Raw genomic sequence first — 17,805 nt, 5'->3', positions numbered from 1 at the left:
TACCAATACTGTAGTTATTTTGAGTATTCTATATTTGCTACAACCATGCCCAGCTATACCATTCAAACCCTACACCAAAAAGACTGATAACCCCTAACACTCATATTATACACAATTATATGCTAACATCTTCTGGGTGACCCAGTGTGTGACCAGCTCTACAAAGTTGTGCTGTATGGCACACCGGACCCCCTAGGGTCTCCACAGCCAGATGTTTCCAAGCATGCACTGATATCATGAAGACCTGGAAGAAAAGGAGCAGAGGGGGCAGCTCCCCCTGGCACACTGTGACCTCTATAGGGGAAACAGAGATGCCATAGGCTGAAAACAGTTCATACAGGCGTATATGTGTTGTGTGCCTGTACAAAATGCAGAGTTACTTCATGGTTGAGACTTCACAATAACCAACATGATGTGTGTATAGGGACCACAGGTCATCTGTTTAAGATAGACAACAAAGAGATCCACCTTTTAACCTTTCCATTGTCTCAAGACGACGAGACCACAGTGGAGAAGTTCGATGTGGATATGGGGGTGCTCCCTCTGCTGTTTCCTGAAGTCCACGATCAGATCCTTTGTTTTGTTGATGTTGAGTGAGAGGTTATTTTCCTGGCACCACACTCCCAGGGCCCTGACCTCCTCCCTGTAGGCTGTCTCTTCATTGTTGGTAATCGGGCCTACTAATGTTGCAAACTTGATGATTGAGTTGGAGGCGTGCGTATCCACGCAGCCATGGGTGAACAGGGAGTACAGGAGGGTGCTGAGCACGCACCGATGTGGGGCCTCTGTGTTGAGGATCAGCGAAGTGGAGGTGTTGTTTCCTACCTTCACCACCTGGGGGCGGCCCGTCATGAAGTCCAGGACCCAGTTACACAGGGTGGGGTTCTGACCCAGGGCCCTGAGCTTAACGATGAGCTTGGAGGGTACTATTGTGTTGAATGCTGAGCTGTAGTCAATGAACAGCATTCTTACATTGGTATTCCTCTTGTCCAGATGGGATAGGGCAGTGCGATGGCGATTGCATCGTCTGTGGATCTATTGGGGTGGTAAGCAAATTGAAGTGAGTCTAGGGTGTCAGGTAAGGTAGAGGTGATATAATCCTTGACTAGTCTCTCAAAGCACTTCATGATAACAGAAATGAGTGCTACTGGGCGATAGTCATTTAGTTCAGTTACCTTTGATTTCTTGGGTACAGGAACAATGGTGGACATCTTGAAGCATGTGGGGACAGCAGACTGGGATAGGGAGAGATTGAATATGTCCGTTAACACTCCAGGCAGCTGGTCTGCACATGCTCTGAGGACACGGCTAGGGATGCCGTCTGGGCCGGCAGCCTTGCGAGGGTTAACACACTTAAATGTCTTACTCACATCGGCCACGGAGAGGGAGAGCACACAGTCCTTGGTAGCAGGCCGCGTCGGTGGCGCTGTTATGCTCAAAGCAAGTGAAGAGTTTGTCCGGAAGCAAGACGAGGGTGTCCGCGACGTGGCTGGTTTTCCCTTTCTAGTCCGTTATTGTCTGTAGATCCTGCCACATACGGCAGGTAGCCTAGTGGTTAGAGTGTTGGACTAGTAACCAAAAGGTTGCAAGATCAAATCACCAGGTAAAAATCTGTCGTTCTGCTCCTGAACAAGGCAGTTAACCCACTGTTCCTAGGTCTTCATTGAAAATAAGAATTTGTTCTTAACTGACTTGCCTAGTTAAATAAAGGTACATTTAAAAAAACATATGTCTTGTGTCTGGGCCATTGAATTGCAACTTTACCTTGTCTCAATACTGACGTTTTGCCTATTTGATTGCGTTACGGAGGAAATAACTACACTGTTTGTATTCGGCCATATTCTTAGTCAGCTTGCCATGTTTAAATGTGATGGTTTGCACTTCCCATTTTGCGCGATTGCTGCCATCTATCCACGGTTTCTGGTTTGGGTAGGTTTTAATAGTCACAGTGGCTACAACATCTCCTATACACTTCCTGATAAACTTAGTCACCATATCAGTGGTCAATGTTCTTCTCAGAGGCTACCCGGAATATTGAAGTGACTCCGTTGCCTTTCCTGAAGCTGGACAGCTCTTCTCTGACAATACATAAGGGAGGTGAGCTGGGCCACCATGGCCTTTAGTTTCCCATGCGCCAGCTTGGCATCACGGTCACTTCTTTATGGCACAGATGAACTCATCATACTCTTTCTTGGAGGTGAGAACTGTTTTTTTTGCAGTTGCATATGTAACAGTATAGCTTCCGTCCCTCTCCTCACCCCTACCTGGGCTCAAACCAGGGACCCTCTGCACACAGACAACAGTCACCCTCGAAGCATCATTACCCATTGCAGGGCAAGGGGAACAACTACTTCAAGGTCTCAGAGCGAGTGACGTCACCGATTGAAACACTATTAGCGCGTACCCAGCTAACTAGCTAGCCATTTCACATCGGTACACATACTCAATTACCTGGTGAAAATCAAACAAGCAAGAGAAAGGCATAGCTAGTTATGCAAAAAGCCCAGGCATTCTAAACAGCCAAGGTGTATAGGCCTACAAGAATGCTTGAGTGATGATGCTGAAAACAAGGCGAAAGGGTATGGTTCTTTATTTTGAAACCAAATGCAGAACTGTAAAATATGTAACGTTGCTCATCAGTCCCTCATCTGGACACATCAGATGTTCCTTCTCACATGTATTCACCAAGAGATTCTAGGAAGTTACTGTCACTCGCAGATTTGATAGGTGGCAAGGTTCTTCTTCCAAATTCTTCTGTTGAGTGATGGAAGTTTCCATCTCCAAACATAATTTTCTTATGTTTTTCACTCTCCTTTCTTGCACATGGTTTCATTAATCCAACACACATTAATCCAGACCACATTAATCCATTTACATTTACATTTACATTTAAGTCATTTAGCAGACGCTCTTATCCAGAGCGACTTACAAATTGGTGCATTCACCTATAATATCCAGTAGAACAACCACTTTACAATAGTGCATCTAAATCTTTTAAAGGGGGGGGGGTTAGAAGGATTACTTTATCCTATCCCAGGTATTCCTTAAAGAGGTGGGGTTTCAGGTGTCTCCGGACCGCCATCGATAAGAAACAATACTGTGCTGCCGTATTCATTGACCTGGCCAAGGCTTTCGACTCTGTCAATCACCACATCCTCATCGGCAGACTCAATAACCTTGGTTTCTCAAATGATTGCCTCGCCTGGTTCACCAACTACTTCTCCGATAGAGTTCTGTGTGTCAAATCGGAGGGCCTGTTGTCCGGGCCTCTGGCATTCTCTATGGGGGTGCCACAGGGTTTAATTCTTGGGCCGACTCTTTTCTCTGTATACATCAATGATGTCGCTCTTGCTGCTGGTAAGTCTCTGATCAACCTCTACGCAGACGACACCATTCTGTATACTTCTGGCCCTTCTTTGGACACTGTGTTAACTACCCTCCAGACGAGCTTCAATGCCATACAACTCTCCTTCCGTGGCCTCCAACTGCTCTTAAATACAAGTAAAACTAAATGCATGCTCTTCAACCGATTGCTGCCTGCACCTGCCCGCCCGTCCAGCATCACTACTCTGGACGGTTCTGACTTAGAATATGTGGACAACTACAAATACCTAGGTGTCTGGTTAGACTGTAAACTCTCCTTCCAGACTCACATCAAACATCTCCAATCCAAAGTTAAATCTAGAATTGGCTTCCTATTTCGCAACAAAGCATCTTTCAATCATGCTGCCAAACATACCCTCGTAAAACTGACCATCCTACCGATCCTCGACTTCGGTAATGTCATTTACAAAATAGCCTCCAATACCCTACTCAATACATTGGATGCAGTCTATCACAGTGCCATCCGTTTTGTCACCAAAGCCCCATATACTACCCACCACTGCGACCTGTACGCTCTCGCTGGCTGGCCCTCGCTTCATACTCGTCGCCAAACCCACTGGCTCCAGGTCATCTACAAGACCCTGCTAGGTAAAGTTCCCCCTTATCTCAGCTCGCTGGTCACCATAGCAGCATCCACCTGTAGCACGCGCTCCAGCAGGTATATCTCTCTGGTCACCCCCAAAGCCAATTCCTCCTTCGGCCATCTCTCCTTCCAGTTCTCTGCTGCCAATGACTGGAACGAACTACAAAAATCTCTAAAACTGGAAACACATCTCCCTCACTAGCTTTAAGCCCCAGCTGTCAGAGCAGCTCACAGATTACTGCACCTGTACATAGCCCATCTATAATTTAGCCCAAACAACTACCACTTCCCCTACTGTATTTATTTAGCTCCTTTGCACCCCATTATTTCTATTTCTTCTTTGCACTTTCTTCCACTGCAAATCTACCATTCCAGTGTTTTACTTGCTATATTGTATTTACTTCGCCACCATGGCCTTTTTTGCCTTTACCTCATTTATCTCACCTCATTTGCTCACTTTGTATATAGACTTATTTTTCTACTATATTATTGACTGTATGTTTGTTTTACTCCATGTGTAACTCTGTGTTGTATGTGTCAAACTGCTTGCTTTATCTTGGCCAGGTCGCAATTGTAAATGAGAACTTGTTCTCAACTTGCCTACCTGGTTAAATAAAGGTGAGATAAATAAAAAATAAATAAAAAGTGTGATGTATTATGCATTTTTCTGAGGGGTGTTTTTGAACAGGCATTTTATTTGACGCCTACTCCCTGCAGACGAGCCGAGAAAACCCCGTCGCACGCTTGGAAAGCCCTCTTCTCATGATCCGCCATTAGTAGGAGACCGGTGGTAAGATCGTGCTCTCCATTTTAAGCAATTATTTACCACAATAACGACATTGTAGATCGTGTTTTAGCTGATATAGTTGTACTTACAACACTGTCGTTCTTGTGTGCAGGTGAATTGATCGCCAAGATGCAGATTTTCGTCAAAACCCTCACGGGGAAGACTATAACCCTCGAGGTGGGTACTTCGGATTTGGTGTAGTGCTTCCTGCCTCTAATAGCGGCGCATACATTATTTAGCAAACTAGCTGGCTAGGTAACACTTAAATCAGCCTATAGTGCGTTATAGCAATTCACCAGATATAAACACCTTTGCAAGTTCCCTCATCTTTATTGGACAGTAGTTGTTAATAGCCTACCAGAACATGCCGACTTGGTTACTGGTCTTTTATTCTGAACTGCTAGCTAGTTGGCTACCAGTAGCTAACTACATTTTAGTAGCATGGCCCTGCGTATGCACGTGTAAATGACCGGTACAGCTCGGCAACTTATCTTGGCTATATAATAATATCCGTCTGCATTAATGTAGATGTACTTATGAGTCATTTGTTATTGCCATTTGGCTGGTAGTTAGTTCATCAATACCTTGGGCTACTGTTTCAAGACAGGTTCTCTAATGTTATATGCAGGTTGAGCCTTCAGACACCATTGAAAATGTCAAGGCGAAAATCCAAGACAAAGAAGGTAATTGCACCTTTTTTCCCCCCTTGTCATCCTTGGAATTGCATGAAGTGGCTGCCTGAAAGATTGAACTCACCCTCTTGTCTCTCTCAAGGTATCCCTCCAGATCAGCAGAGGTTGATCTTCGCTGGTAAGCAGCTGGAGGATGGACGCACACTGTCCGACTACAACATTCAGAAGGTGAGCTGACAATTTCACCTTGGGAAACATTTCACAATACTACACTTTAGTAAATGTGTTGCAGGAAGTAGAATACATCACTGAAGTCCACAACACCATTCCTGTTGACCAGGAGTTCTCAGCCTTGCTTTCATCTTAAAATGTTTCAGAACATATCTAAAAGTAATGCATGCTGAATATTCGGTCAACGTATGATATTTCAGAATGTTTTAATGCAACATGTATTGCCATCAGGAATTGTTTGTGGTAGATTAGATACGGACACCATTGTTTCTCAGCAGTGTTTAATTTGATGTTTTAGTTTTTTAGCAGATGCTCTTATCCAGAGCTATTATGGTTAAATGCATTACTCAAGGGCACATCGCCATTTTTCACCTAGATGGCTTCGGTTACTGGCCCAACGCTCTTAATCGCGAGGCTACCTGCCAACTCATTGTATTGCTATTTTCTCTGTGTTTTGGTTAATTCTGGGACAGCTGAATACGCCTTAGGTTTATATTTTAGTTTCTCTCTACAATCATACAGCCCAAATAAGTATTTATTCTTAGATTGTCATATGCAGCGTTGACCACTGAAGCCATTGCCGTTTGTTGGTCTTTCTGGCTGAACTGAATTGCTTTTTCTTGCAGGAGTCCACTCTGCATTTGGTGCTGAGACTGCGTGGGGGTGCCAAGAAGAGGAAGAAGAAGTCCTACACCACTCCCAAAAAGAACAAGCACAAGAGGAAGAAGGTCAAGCTCGCAGTGCTCAAGTACTACAAGGTAAATGCGCTGGATCACAACCTGACCCATTTCCTTGATTGCTGATAACTAGTCTAGTAGATAACAAAAAGGTCTGTCAATTTGGCTGTCTGCTGCCACTAGTCTCTAGTGCAGTGGATCTTAAACCTTTTCAGCTAGAGACCCAAATTAGAAATTGACCGGCCTCCCGTGACCCATATTTTCCTTCAATGACATTTAGTATTTTCATAACTCGACCCACCTCGCATGCCCAGGGCACACTTTGGGTCCTGACCCATTGTTTAAAAATCCTTGGTCTAGTGAATAGAGCCAGCATTTGTTTTGTAGACATTTGTTACTGGCTCCAGAAGTAATTTTAAATATAACTATTTAAAAAATATATCTGGTATACATAGGCCATGTTTTAGGCATAAACAAAGCTAATTTGCAATGAATATCTTACTGTGGTGTCAAATTCCTTGTCAATGAGGTTTGTGATAAGAGGGAATTTGTTTTCTGTTGCAAAACATTTGCTGTTGTGCTCTACTTAACAGTCACTGTCTCGTTTGTGCGTGTTCTGTTGCTATACTTATGGCTTCCATGGTCTCTTCAGGTTGATGAAAACGGCAAGATCCACCGTCTGCGTCGTGAGTGTCCAGCTGAAGAGTGTGGCGCTGGTGTGTTCATGGCCAGCCACTTCGATAGGCACTACTGTGGCAAGTGCTGCCTCACTTACTGCTTCAACAAGCCTGAGGACAAGTAAACTAATGGACTGGACTAAATAAAATGTTTTCACCAATCACTGATGGCTTGATTCCTATGTTTTCACACTGGATATGAATGAGATGGGTAAACCAATTATCACATTTCCGGTGGAATATTATTCGCAGGGCTACAAGTAGTTCTTGGTTTAAGCATTAGCATTTTCTAAATATGGGCTTGGTGTAGGCCTATTTTAAATTGAACCTTTGTTCTTAACTGACTTGCCTAGTTAAATCAATTCTTATTTACAATGATGGGTTAACTGCCTTGTTCAGGGGCAGAACGGCTGATATTTACCGCTCCGGAATTCGATCTAGCAACCTTTCAGTTACTGGCCCAACGCTCTAACCACTAGGCTACCTGCCACCACACTTTTTGAACAGAACTTTGTTATTTTTGAAGTACAGTGACTTCAGAAAGTATTCAATCTACACATGGGTGAAGGGGCTCTAAGACACTGCATCTGTCCAAAGGTGTCACTACAGACCCTGGTTCGATTCCAGGCTGTATCACAATTGGCCATTGTACATTTTTCTTAACTGGCTTGCCTAGTTAAAACAGTAGTACCCCATAATGAAAAAGTGATTTTTAGGAATGTTTGCAGATGTAATTTACTTAAGTATTAACATCCTTTTGCTATGACACTAAATTGAGCTCTGGCGCATCCAATTTCATTTGATGTCGTTACAACTTGATTGGACATGATTTAGAGAGAAACACCTATATAAGGTCCCAATGTTGACAGTACATGTCAGCAGAAACTATACAACGAAGTCCAAGGAACTGTCAGTTGTCAGAGAATGGTGATGGGGCATATCTGGGGAAGGGTATATAACAATTGAAAGTTTCCAAGAGCACAGTGTTATCACTGGGAAATTGAAAAAAATATGGAAGTACCAAGATTGGATAGAGCTGACCAAGAACCCCATAAACGCTCTGACAGAACTGCTGTGATGGTTGAAACAAGCCAGAACGTAAAGTTACAACAGCACCAATCTGGGCTTTATGGGAGAGTGGCCAGACAGAAGCCACTCCAGAGGAAAAAGGCATGTGAAAGACCTCATAAGGCAAAATATTGTGGTCTAATGAGACAAATTGAACTCTGGCCTGAATTCAAAGCGCTGTCTGGAGAAAACCTATCACTTGATTATGACTAAGTTCCACTACATTGAGTTAGTGTTCCCACGCGGCCATATCTCGATGTTACAGCGCTTGTTTACGGAAAACAGACTGTAGATGAGGCGACCCCTGTGCTAATTAGCTATCTAGCATGCTCCGAACACCTGTGTGTGTGTAAGTGTAACTTGGGAAGTGTAGTTTCGTTGGATGGAGGCACCCATAACGGGATGGAACTGTGAAAAACGGATACATTTAATGTATCGTTTTTATTTGAAGGATTCTTTCTCGCTGATGAGTGATAAGGGCAAGGGCGCAACTTTGGTTTTAGAAGTGGGGGGGACATAACCGTTTTTCTAAAGCTAATTTCCTGCATTTCTACCCAATCTAATATGGCCCTTCTAGCCGTGTCTATTTAGAACAACAAAAAGCAAAAAATGCCCACAGTCATCAAGCAAGGTAATAGATGATTAAAATGATTTTTCAAATAGGTTACATGTCATATTAAACAGCATATAAACACCAAATAGGTCAGGAGCCAGACAGGGAGCCTAACACCATGCCCAAACCTGACTCGCTCACAAATAGATTTTGTCCCTCACACCAAACGCGTTCACGACATGCAGGTTGAAATATCAAAACAAACTCAACCAATTATATTAATTTGGGGACAGGTCAAAAAGCATTTAACATTTTGCCAATTTAGCTAGCTTGCAGTTGCCAACTAATTTGTCCTGGGATATACACATTGAGTTGTTATTTTACCTGAAATACAAGGTCCTCTACTCTGACAATTAATCCACAAATAAAACGGTCAACCAAATAATTTCTAGTAATCTCTCCTCCTTCCAGGCTTTTTATTCTTTAGACTTTATATGGCGATTGGCAACTAACTTTCATAAGGTGTATTATCAAATTTTATTAGTCACATGCGCCAAATACAACAGTGAAATGCTTACTTATGAGCCCTTAACCAACAATGCAGTTAAAAAAATACAAATAAGAAATAAAAGTAACAAGTAATTTAAAGAGCAGCAGTAAAATAACAATAGTGAGACTAGACTATTACCACAACCGACCTCCGTTCATCTTTCAATCACCCACGTGGGTATAACCAATGAGGAGATGGCACGTGGGCATATGCTTCTAAGTGCATTCTACGCCACAAATAGAAGCAACTTCTATTGCCTGGCAACGCAAACGCTCATAGGCGTGCGCGAGCAGTGTGGGTGCAATGATTGAATAACATGTATGTGTACATTTATTTTGCGACGCAAGCAGTGTGGTCAGCATGTAAGAAGGAACGAAAATGAATTATTCCAAGGCTATAGTCTACAAAGAAATACATTATGAAGCATTTGCGAGTGCAACACAATAGGCTGGTAGGGACATAAAGCCCTCAGCATTTAAACATTTCGTTGTATTAAATCATTATTGTCTATAAATTGCGCATATAGGCTGTGACTTAGAATTAAATACAAATTAAACGAACAATGACTCATTAGTGCCTTTGAATTCATTTTAAGAATTCATTTTTAGAAACACAAGTTTGGTCTGTGGCTTCAGGCTCATGTGATGGTGCCTGTTGAGCAGGCCAGCAGCGGAGAATACCCTCTCTACACTTGCAGAGCCACTGGGGATGCTTAACACCCTTTTGGCCACTCTTGCCAGGCTGGGCAGAGATGCAGAGTTGGTTTTAAAAAAAATTCTATAGGTAGGCCTAAAGGGTTTTAGGCAAAATAACCCAATCAAAACAGAAAGCTCATTGAACTTGGAAATATGCAAGGCCTATTGTATAGATAATAGAACAAAAATGAATGAAACGTTTAAGAGATCAGATTTTTCTGTTTTGAAATACTTTGCTACAATAACACAATTATCTACCCACCTTGTTCCTTTCTTTTAGCATGTGCACGTAGTACGTATCTTGAGTGGCGCAGCGTTCTGACACGGAACCCAAACCGGCTGCGCGCGTGCGCTATCGTGCATACATTTATTCAGACGTTCGTTGGCGCGCGCGAGCAGTGTGGGTGCAATAATTGAATAACATGGATTTCTACATTTATTTTGCGACGATCGCGCACACGACGTGTCCGGTCTGGTCAGCATGTAAGGCACTGCTAGAAGTGTCACTACAGACCCGGGTTCGATCCCAGGCCGTGATCGGGAGTCCCATAGGGCGGTACACAAATGGTCCAGCATCGTACGGGTTAAGGGAGGGCTTGGCCGGGGTAGGCCGTTCCTTGTAAATAAGAATTTGCTCTTAACTGCCTTGCCTAGTAAAATAAAGAAGTATACCATCATGCTTTCGGGATACATGTCTTTTCAGATTCCACAATGATTATTTAGTTGTGAACACTATATCACTGCACTCCCTCTATTGCTGATGTTGGGTGATTAGGCCTGGATCATAGTCGGCGTTCCAATTCATCCCAAAGGTGTTCGATGGGGTTGAGGTCAGGGCTCTGTGCAGGCCAGTCAAGTTCTTCCACACCGATCTTGACAAAGCATTTCTGTATGGACTTCGCTTTGTGCATGAAGGCACAGAATCGTCAATCATGTTGCCACAATGTTGGAAGCACAGAATCATCTAGAATGTCATTATATGCTGTAGCGTTAAGATTTCCCTTCACTGGAACTAAGTGGCCTAGCCCGAACCATGAAAAACTTTACAGTTTGCACTATGCATTCGGGCAGGTAGCGTTCTCCTGGCATCCGCCATACCCAGATTCATCCGTTGGACTGCCAGATGGTGAAGCATGATTCATCACTCCAGAGAACACGTTTCCACTGCTCCAGAATCCAATGGCAACGAGCTTTACACCACTCCAGCTGACACTTGTTATTGCGCATGATGATCTTAGGCTTGTGTGCGGCTGCTCGGCCATGCAAACCCATTTCATGAAGCTCCCGACGAACAGTCGGGACCGTTCTGACCGAGAACAGGCCATTTTTATGCACTTGAGCACTCAGCGGTCCCGTTCTGTGAGCATGTGTGGCCTACCACTTCAGGGCTGAGTCGTTGCTCCTAGACTTTCCACTTCACAATAACAACATTTACAGTTGACCGGCGCAGCTCTAGCAGGACAGAAATTTGACAAACTGAGTAATTTGGAGTGGTGTCCACATACTTTCGTGTGTGTATATACAGTGCATTCGGAAAGTATTCAGACCCCTTGACTTTTTCCAAATTTTGTTACTTCAGCCTTATTCAAAAATGTATTAAATCGTTTTTTTCCCTCATCAATCTACACACAATACCCCATAATGACAAAGTAAAACAACTGAAATCACATTTACATAAGTATTCAGACCCTTTGCTCAGTACTTTGTTGAAGCACCTTTGGCAGAAATTACAGCCTAGAGTCTTCTTTGGTATGACGCTACAAGCTTGGCACACCTGTATTTGGGGAGTTTCTCCCATTCTTTTCTGCAGATCCTCTCAAGCTCGTTGGATGAGTAGTGTCGCTGCACAGCTATTTTCAGGTTTCTCCAGAGCTGTTCGAAAGGGGTTCAAGTCCGGTCTCTGGCTGGCTGTGCCACTCAAGGTCATTCAGAGACTTGTCCTGAAGCCACTCCTGCGTTGTCTTGGCTGTGTGCTTAGGGTCGTTGTCCTGTTGGAAGGTGAACCTTCGCCCCAGTCTGAGGTCCTGAGCGCTCTGGAGCTAGTTTTCATCAAGGATCTCTCTGTACTTTGCTCCGTTCATCTTTCCCTCAATCCTGACTAGTCTCTCATTCCCTGCTGCTGAATAACATCCCCACAGTATGATGCTGCCATCACCATGCTTCACCGTAGGGATGGTGCCAGGTTTCCTCCAGACGTGACGCTTGGCATTCAAGCCAAAGAGTTCAATATTGGTTTCATGCGACCAGAGAATCTTGTTTCTCATAATCTGAGAATCCTTTAGGTGCCTTTTGGCAAACTCCAGGCGGGCTGTTGTGCCTTTTACTGAGGAGCGGCTTCCGTCTAGCCACTCTACCATAAAGGCCTGATTGGTGGAGTGCTGCAGAGATGGTTGTCCTTCTGGAAGGTTCTCCCATCTCCACAGAGGAACTCTGGAGCTCTGTCAGTGACCATCGGGTTCTTGTTCACCTCCCTGACCAAAGCCCTTCTCCCCCAATTGATCAGTTTGGCCAGGCTGCCAGCTCCAGGAAGTCTTGGTGGTTCCAAATGTCTTCCATTTAAGAAGGATGGAGGCTGTGTTCTTGAGGACCTTCGATGCTGCAGAAATGTTTTGGTTCCCTTCCTCAGATCTGTGCCTCGACACAATCCTGTCTCAGAGCTCTACGGACAATTCCTTCGACCTCATGGCTTGGTTTTTGATCTGACATGCAATGTCACCTGTGAGACCTTATATAGACAGGTGTGTGCCTTTCCAAATCATGTCCAATCAATTGAATTTACCACAGGTGGACTCCAATCAAGTCGTAGAAACATCAAGGATGATCAATGGAAACAGGATGCACCTGAGCTCAATTTTGAGTCTCATAGTAAAGGGTTAGAATACTTAAGGAAATAAGGTTTTTCTTTTTATAAATTTGCAAACATTTCTAAAACCTGTTTTCGCTTTGTCATTATGGGGTATTGTGTGAAGATTGAGGAAAAAAAGAATTCTAGGCAGAGTTGCAAAGTAAAAGCCATATCTCAGACTGGTCAATAAAAATAAAATATTAAAATAGGCAAAAGAACACTGACACTGGACAGAGGAACTCTGCCTAGAATCCCAGCATCCCAGAGTCGCCTCTTCACTGTTGACGTTGAGACTGGTGTTTTGCGGGTACTGTTTAATGAAGCTGCCAGTTGAGGGCTTGTGAGGCGTCTGTTTCTCAAACTAGACACTCTAATGTATTTGTCCTCTTGCTCAGTTGTGCACCAGGGGCCTCTTTCTATTCTGGTTAGAGACAGTATGCGTTGTTCTGTGAAGGGAGTAGTTCACAGCGTTGTTCGAGATCTTCATTTTCTTGGCAATTTCTCGCATGGAATAGCCTTAATTTCTCAGAACAAGAAAAGACTGACGAGTTTCAGAAGAAAGTGCTTTGTCGCTGGCCATTTTGAACCTGTAATGGAACCCGCTGATGCTCCAGATACTCAACTAGCCTAAAGATGACAAGTTTTATTGTTTCTTTAATGAGAACAACAGTTTTCAGCTGTGCTAACATAATTGCAAAAGGGTTTTCTAATGATCAATTAGCCTTTTAAAATGATAAACTTGGATTAGCTAACACAATGTACCATTGGAATACAGGAGTGATGGTTGCTGATAATGGGCCTCTGTACACCTATGTTTATATTCCATTCAAAATCAGCTGTTTCCAGCTACAATAGTCATTTACAACATTAACAATGTCTACACTGTATTTCTGATCAATTTGATGTTATTTTATTGGACAAAAAATGTGCTTTCTTTCAAAAACAAAGACATTTCCAAGTGACCCCAAACTTTTGAACGGTAGTGTATGTTCGTACAGTACCAGGCAACAGTTTGGACATACCTACTCAGTCCAGGGTTTTTCTTCATTTGTACTATTTTCAACATTGTAGAATAATAGTTTAGACATCAGAACTATGAAATAACACATGGAATCATGTAGTAAACAAAGAAGTGTTAAACAAATCAAAAAATATTTTATATTTCAGATTCTTCAAAGTAGCCACCCTTTGCCTTGATGACAGCTTTGCACACTCTTGGCATTCTCTCAACCAGCTCCATGAGGTAGTCACCTGGAATGTATTTCAATTAACAGGTGTGCCTTTTTTTCCTTAATACGTTTGAGACAATTAATTGTGACAAGGTAGGGTTGGTATACAGAAGATAGCCCTATTTGGTAAAAGGCTAAGTCCATATTACAGCAATAACAGCTCAAATATACAAAGAGAAACGACAGTCCATCATTACGTTAAGACATGAAGGTCAGTCAATCTGGAAAATTTGAAGAAGTTTCTTCAAGTGCAGTCGCAAAAACCATCAAGCGCTATGATGGTTTTGATTTGTTTAACCCTTTTTTGATTACTACATGATTTCATATGTGTTATTTCATAGTTTTGATGTCACTATTTTTCTACAATGTAGAAAATAGTAAAAATAAAGAAAAACCCTGGAATGACTTGGAATCTTCTCAGGTTTTGGCCTGCCAAATGAGTTCTGTTATACTCACAGACACCATTCAAACAGTTTTAGAAACTTTAGGGTGTTTTCTATCCAAATCAAACAATTATCTGCATATTCTAGTTACTGGGCAGGAGTAGTAACCAGATTAAATCGGGTACGTTTTTTATCCGGCCGTGCAAATACTGCCCCCTATCCCCAACAGGTTAACAAGAAAATTGTGGAGTGGTTGAAAAGCAAGTTTTAATGACTCCAACCTAAGTGTATGCATACTTCCGACTTCAACTGTGTGTGTGTGTGTGTGTGTGTGTGTGTAATCTCCATAGAAAAACATTTGTAGTAAAATGGCCTTACTGAAGAGCTCGTTGAATGTCACTGTGGCACTGTCATAGGATGCCACTTTTCCAACCAGTCAGTTCGTCAAATTTCTGCCCCGCTAGAGCTGCCCCAGTCAACTGTAAGTGCTGTTATTGTGACGTGGAAACGTCTAGGAGCAACAACTGCTCAGCCACGAAGTGGTAGGCCACACAAACTCACAGAACGGGACTGCCGACTACTGAAGCGCGTAGCGCGTGAAAATCTTCTGTCCTCGGTTGCAACACTCACTACAGAGTTCCAAACTGCTCTGGAAGCAACGTCAGCACAATAACTTTTTGTCGGGAGCTTCATGAAATGGGTTTCCATGGCCGAGCAGCCGCACACACGCCTAAGATCACCATGTGCAATGCCAAGCGTTGTCTGGAGTGGTGTAAAGCTCGCCGCCATTGGACCCTAGAGTAGTGGAAATTGGTTATTTGACTTCCCTTTGACACTGTGCTTAGATACATTTGCTTGAAGACTCTGTTCTTTGTCGATGTGGTCCTGAGCAAAAAACCGTCAGGTAGCAAAGTAAAAACGGCAACAAAAACGCACAACAGCGTAAACAAGTCTGCAAGTAACCCGAGCCCCGGCCCCGGCCCCTCCCAGGCAAGAAACATTCCTCATCAAGCCTGTGCTGGCAGGCAGAGACGGCCTCGGCCCGGCGCGTTCTGGTGAGAATAGGCAGGACGAAAACGTTTGCGTTCCTGGACTCCGGCAGCATTGTCTCCCTCAGCCAAAGGGATATACAGGATGACTGGACAGTGCTCGAGGGTGAAGTGAGGGTGTCATGCATACACACAACGTCCAAGGGTACCCCCGGGCCGAGTAAAGATGACCACACCCGTGGGAAAGGTCACTATGGCGATGGGCCTGTCACCAAACTTGTCAGTTCCCGTCCTCCTTGGCCAAGACTGCCCACTCTTTCACCGGTGGTGGGCCAATGTGGAGAAGCATGAGAGGGGCCAACAAGAGAAGAGGAGCTCACAGCACCACATGGGCCTGGCACATAACCCGGTTGCCTGCCATAAACTCCGGGGAAGAAAGTAAACCACACTGGGCGACTAGACGGTCTACTAGGGGAATGGGAAAAGCAGGATGAGGAGTCCACACGACAGCTGCGGCGGGTCTTCGAAGAGATGTCCAGTGATGAGATGTGCCACAGAGTCGAGAGCCAAGGCGAAGAGGGAACCAGCCAGTCGGGCGAGGATAGGAGTCAGGAGGAAAGAGAGCAGCTTTGACAGATCTTCGCAGAGTCCACACCAGAGGTGTCCTGGCCGGTGTTTGGCATGGAATCCAAAGATGGCGACATAGATTGCCCCCCACCCTGTCCGAAGGCTACGGAAGTTTCCCTTTCCAAAAACCTTATGGGTCAGTTTGGCACGGCCCATAGTGAGATCCGGAGGTGGTAAGGCTGATGGTCAAAATGACAGTTATTGATGGGAAGAGGCTACAGGATGAGGGTGAGTTACGTTTCCCATATTTTGCCATAAGGAACGGCCTATTACAGTGTCTTGCAAAAATAAAAAACTGAAAAGTGTTGCGTGCATATGTATTCACCCCCTTTGCTATGAAGCCCATAAATAAGATCTGGTGCAACCAATTACCTTAAGAAGTCACATAATTAGTTAAATAAAGTCCACCTGTGTGCAATCTAAGTGTCACAGGATCTGTCACATGATCTCTGTATATATATACACTTGTTCTGAAAGGCCCCAGAGTCTACAACACCACTAAGCAAGGGGCACCACCAAGCAAGCGGCACCATGAAGACCAAGGAGCTCTCCAAACAAGTCAGGGACAACGTTCTGGAGACGTACAGATCAGGGTTGGGTTATAAAAAATATCTGAAACTTTGAACATCCCACGGAGCACCATTAAATCCATTATTAAAAAAATTGAAAGAATATGGCACCACAACAAACCTTCCAAGAGAGGGCCGCCCACCAAAACTCATGGACCAGGCAAGGAGAGCATTAATCAGAGAGGTAGCAAAGAGACCAAAGACAACCCTGAATTAGATACAAAGCTCCACAGCGGAGATTGGAGTATCTGTCCATAGGACCACTTTAAGCCGTACACTCCACAGAGCTTGGCTTTACGAAAGAGTGGCCAGAAAAAAAGCCACTGCTTAAAGAAAAAAATAAGCAAACAGTATCATGCTGTGGGGATGTTTTTCATCGACAGGGACTGGGAAACTGGTCAGAATTGAAGGAATGATGGGCGGCGTTAAATACAGGGAAATTCTTGAGGGAAACCTGTTTCAGTCTTCAAGAGATTTGAAACTGGGACGGAGGTTCACCATCCAGCAGGACAATGACCCTAAGCATACTGCTAAAGCAACACTCTATTGGTTTAAGGGGAACATTTAAATGTATTGGAATGGCCTAGTCAATCCTCAATCCAATTGAGAATCTGTGGTATGACTTAAAGATTGCTGTACACCAGCGGAACCCATCCAACTTGAAAGAGCTGGAGCAGTTTTGCCTTGAAGAATGGGCAAAAATTCCAGTGTCTAGATGTGCCAAGACATAACCCAAGAGACTTGTAGCTGTAATTGCTTCAAAAGGTGGCTCTACAAAGTATTGACTTTGGGGGTGAATAGTTATGCACGCTCAAGTTCTGTTTTTTTGTATTATTTCTTGTGTGTTTCACAAGAAAAAATCTTTTGCATCTTCAAAGTGGTAGGCATGTTGTGTAAATCAAATGATAAAATCCCCCCAAAATCTATTTAATTCCAGGTTGTAAGGCAACTGTGGGAGAAAGGTAGACTTGCTGAGGGAAAGAAAAATAGAAATACATTAGTTAGCGAAAGAGGAGACTGGCAGCTGGCCCTGAGTGGAGATAACAGGTGGCCATACATCCCCAAGTAGGAACCACGGAACGGCCAGGCAAGCTGAATGTATGGCTATGACTAAATATATGCCAAGCGTAAGCATGCAATGCAAGCATTATTTTCATATCTATATGAGGAGTCTAGCCCCTACTATGTTAGAGCTAAAAGCAGATATGGGCGTTATCCATTGGGTTGAAAGAAAAAGGTGGCAGAACGCATAGGGGGTTTTACTTCATTTACATAAAGGATGGACCTATGTATTGTATATGCATAAAAGCAGAGCCGGGGCCGAAG

At 43.8% G+C, this 17,805-nt stretch overlaps 1 protein-coding gene across 1 annotated transcript; it reads left to right on the top strand.

The window, feature by feature from the left end:
* Nucleotides 1-4,676: 4,676 nt before the first annotated feature.
* LOC115153309 (ubiquitin-40S ribosomal protein S27a) lies at nt 4,677-7,135 on the top strand. Its single transcript, XM_029698619.1, has 6 exons — nt 4,677-4,757; nt 4,867-4,931; nt 5,383-5,437; nt 5,529-5,614; nt 6,244-6,375; nt 6,947-7,135. Exons 2-6 carry the CDS (start codon nt 4,884-4,886, stop codon nt 7,094-7,096), a joined length of 471 nt encoding a protein of 156 aa, XP_029554479.1. The 5' UTR covers nt 4,677-4,757; nt 4,867-4,883; the 3' UTR covers nt 7,097-7,135.
* Nucleotides 7,136-17,805: the final 10,670 nt, after the last annotated feature.

The sequence above is a fragment of the Salmo trutta genome, chromosome 18, assembly GCF_901001165.1.
Source record: "Salmo trutta chromosome 18, fSalTru1.1, whole genome shotgun sequence".
NCBI lineage: Eukaryota > Metazoa > Chordata > Actinopteri > Salmoniformes > Salmonidae > Salmo > Salmo trutta.
Note: the sequence above shows the minus strand (reverse complement) of the source record. Positions and strands in the feature narration are given on the sequence as shown.

Bases quoted from the DNA above. Each gene is read 5' to 3' on its own strand.
- LOC115153309 (XM_029698619.1), top strand. From the start codon at position 4,884: ATGCAGATTTTCGTCAAAACCCTCACGGGGAAGACTATAACCCTCGAG. The intron at 5,438-5,528 runs GTAATTGCACCT...GTCTCTCTCAAG, and splicing joins GAAAATCCAAGACAAAGAAG to GTATCCCTCCAGATCAGCAG. The intron at 5,615-6,243 runs GTGAGCTGACAA...TTTTTCTTGCAG, and splicing joins CCGACTACAACATTCAGAAG to GAGTCCACTCTGCATTTGGT.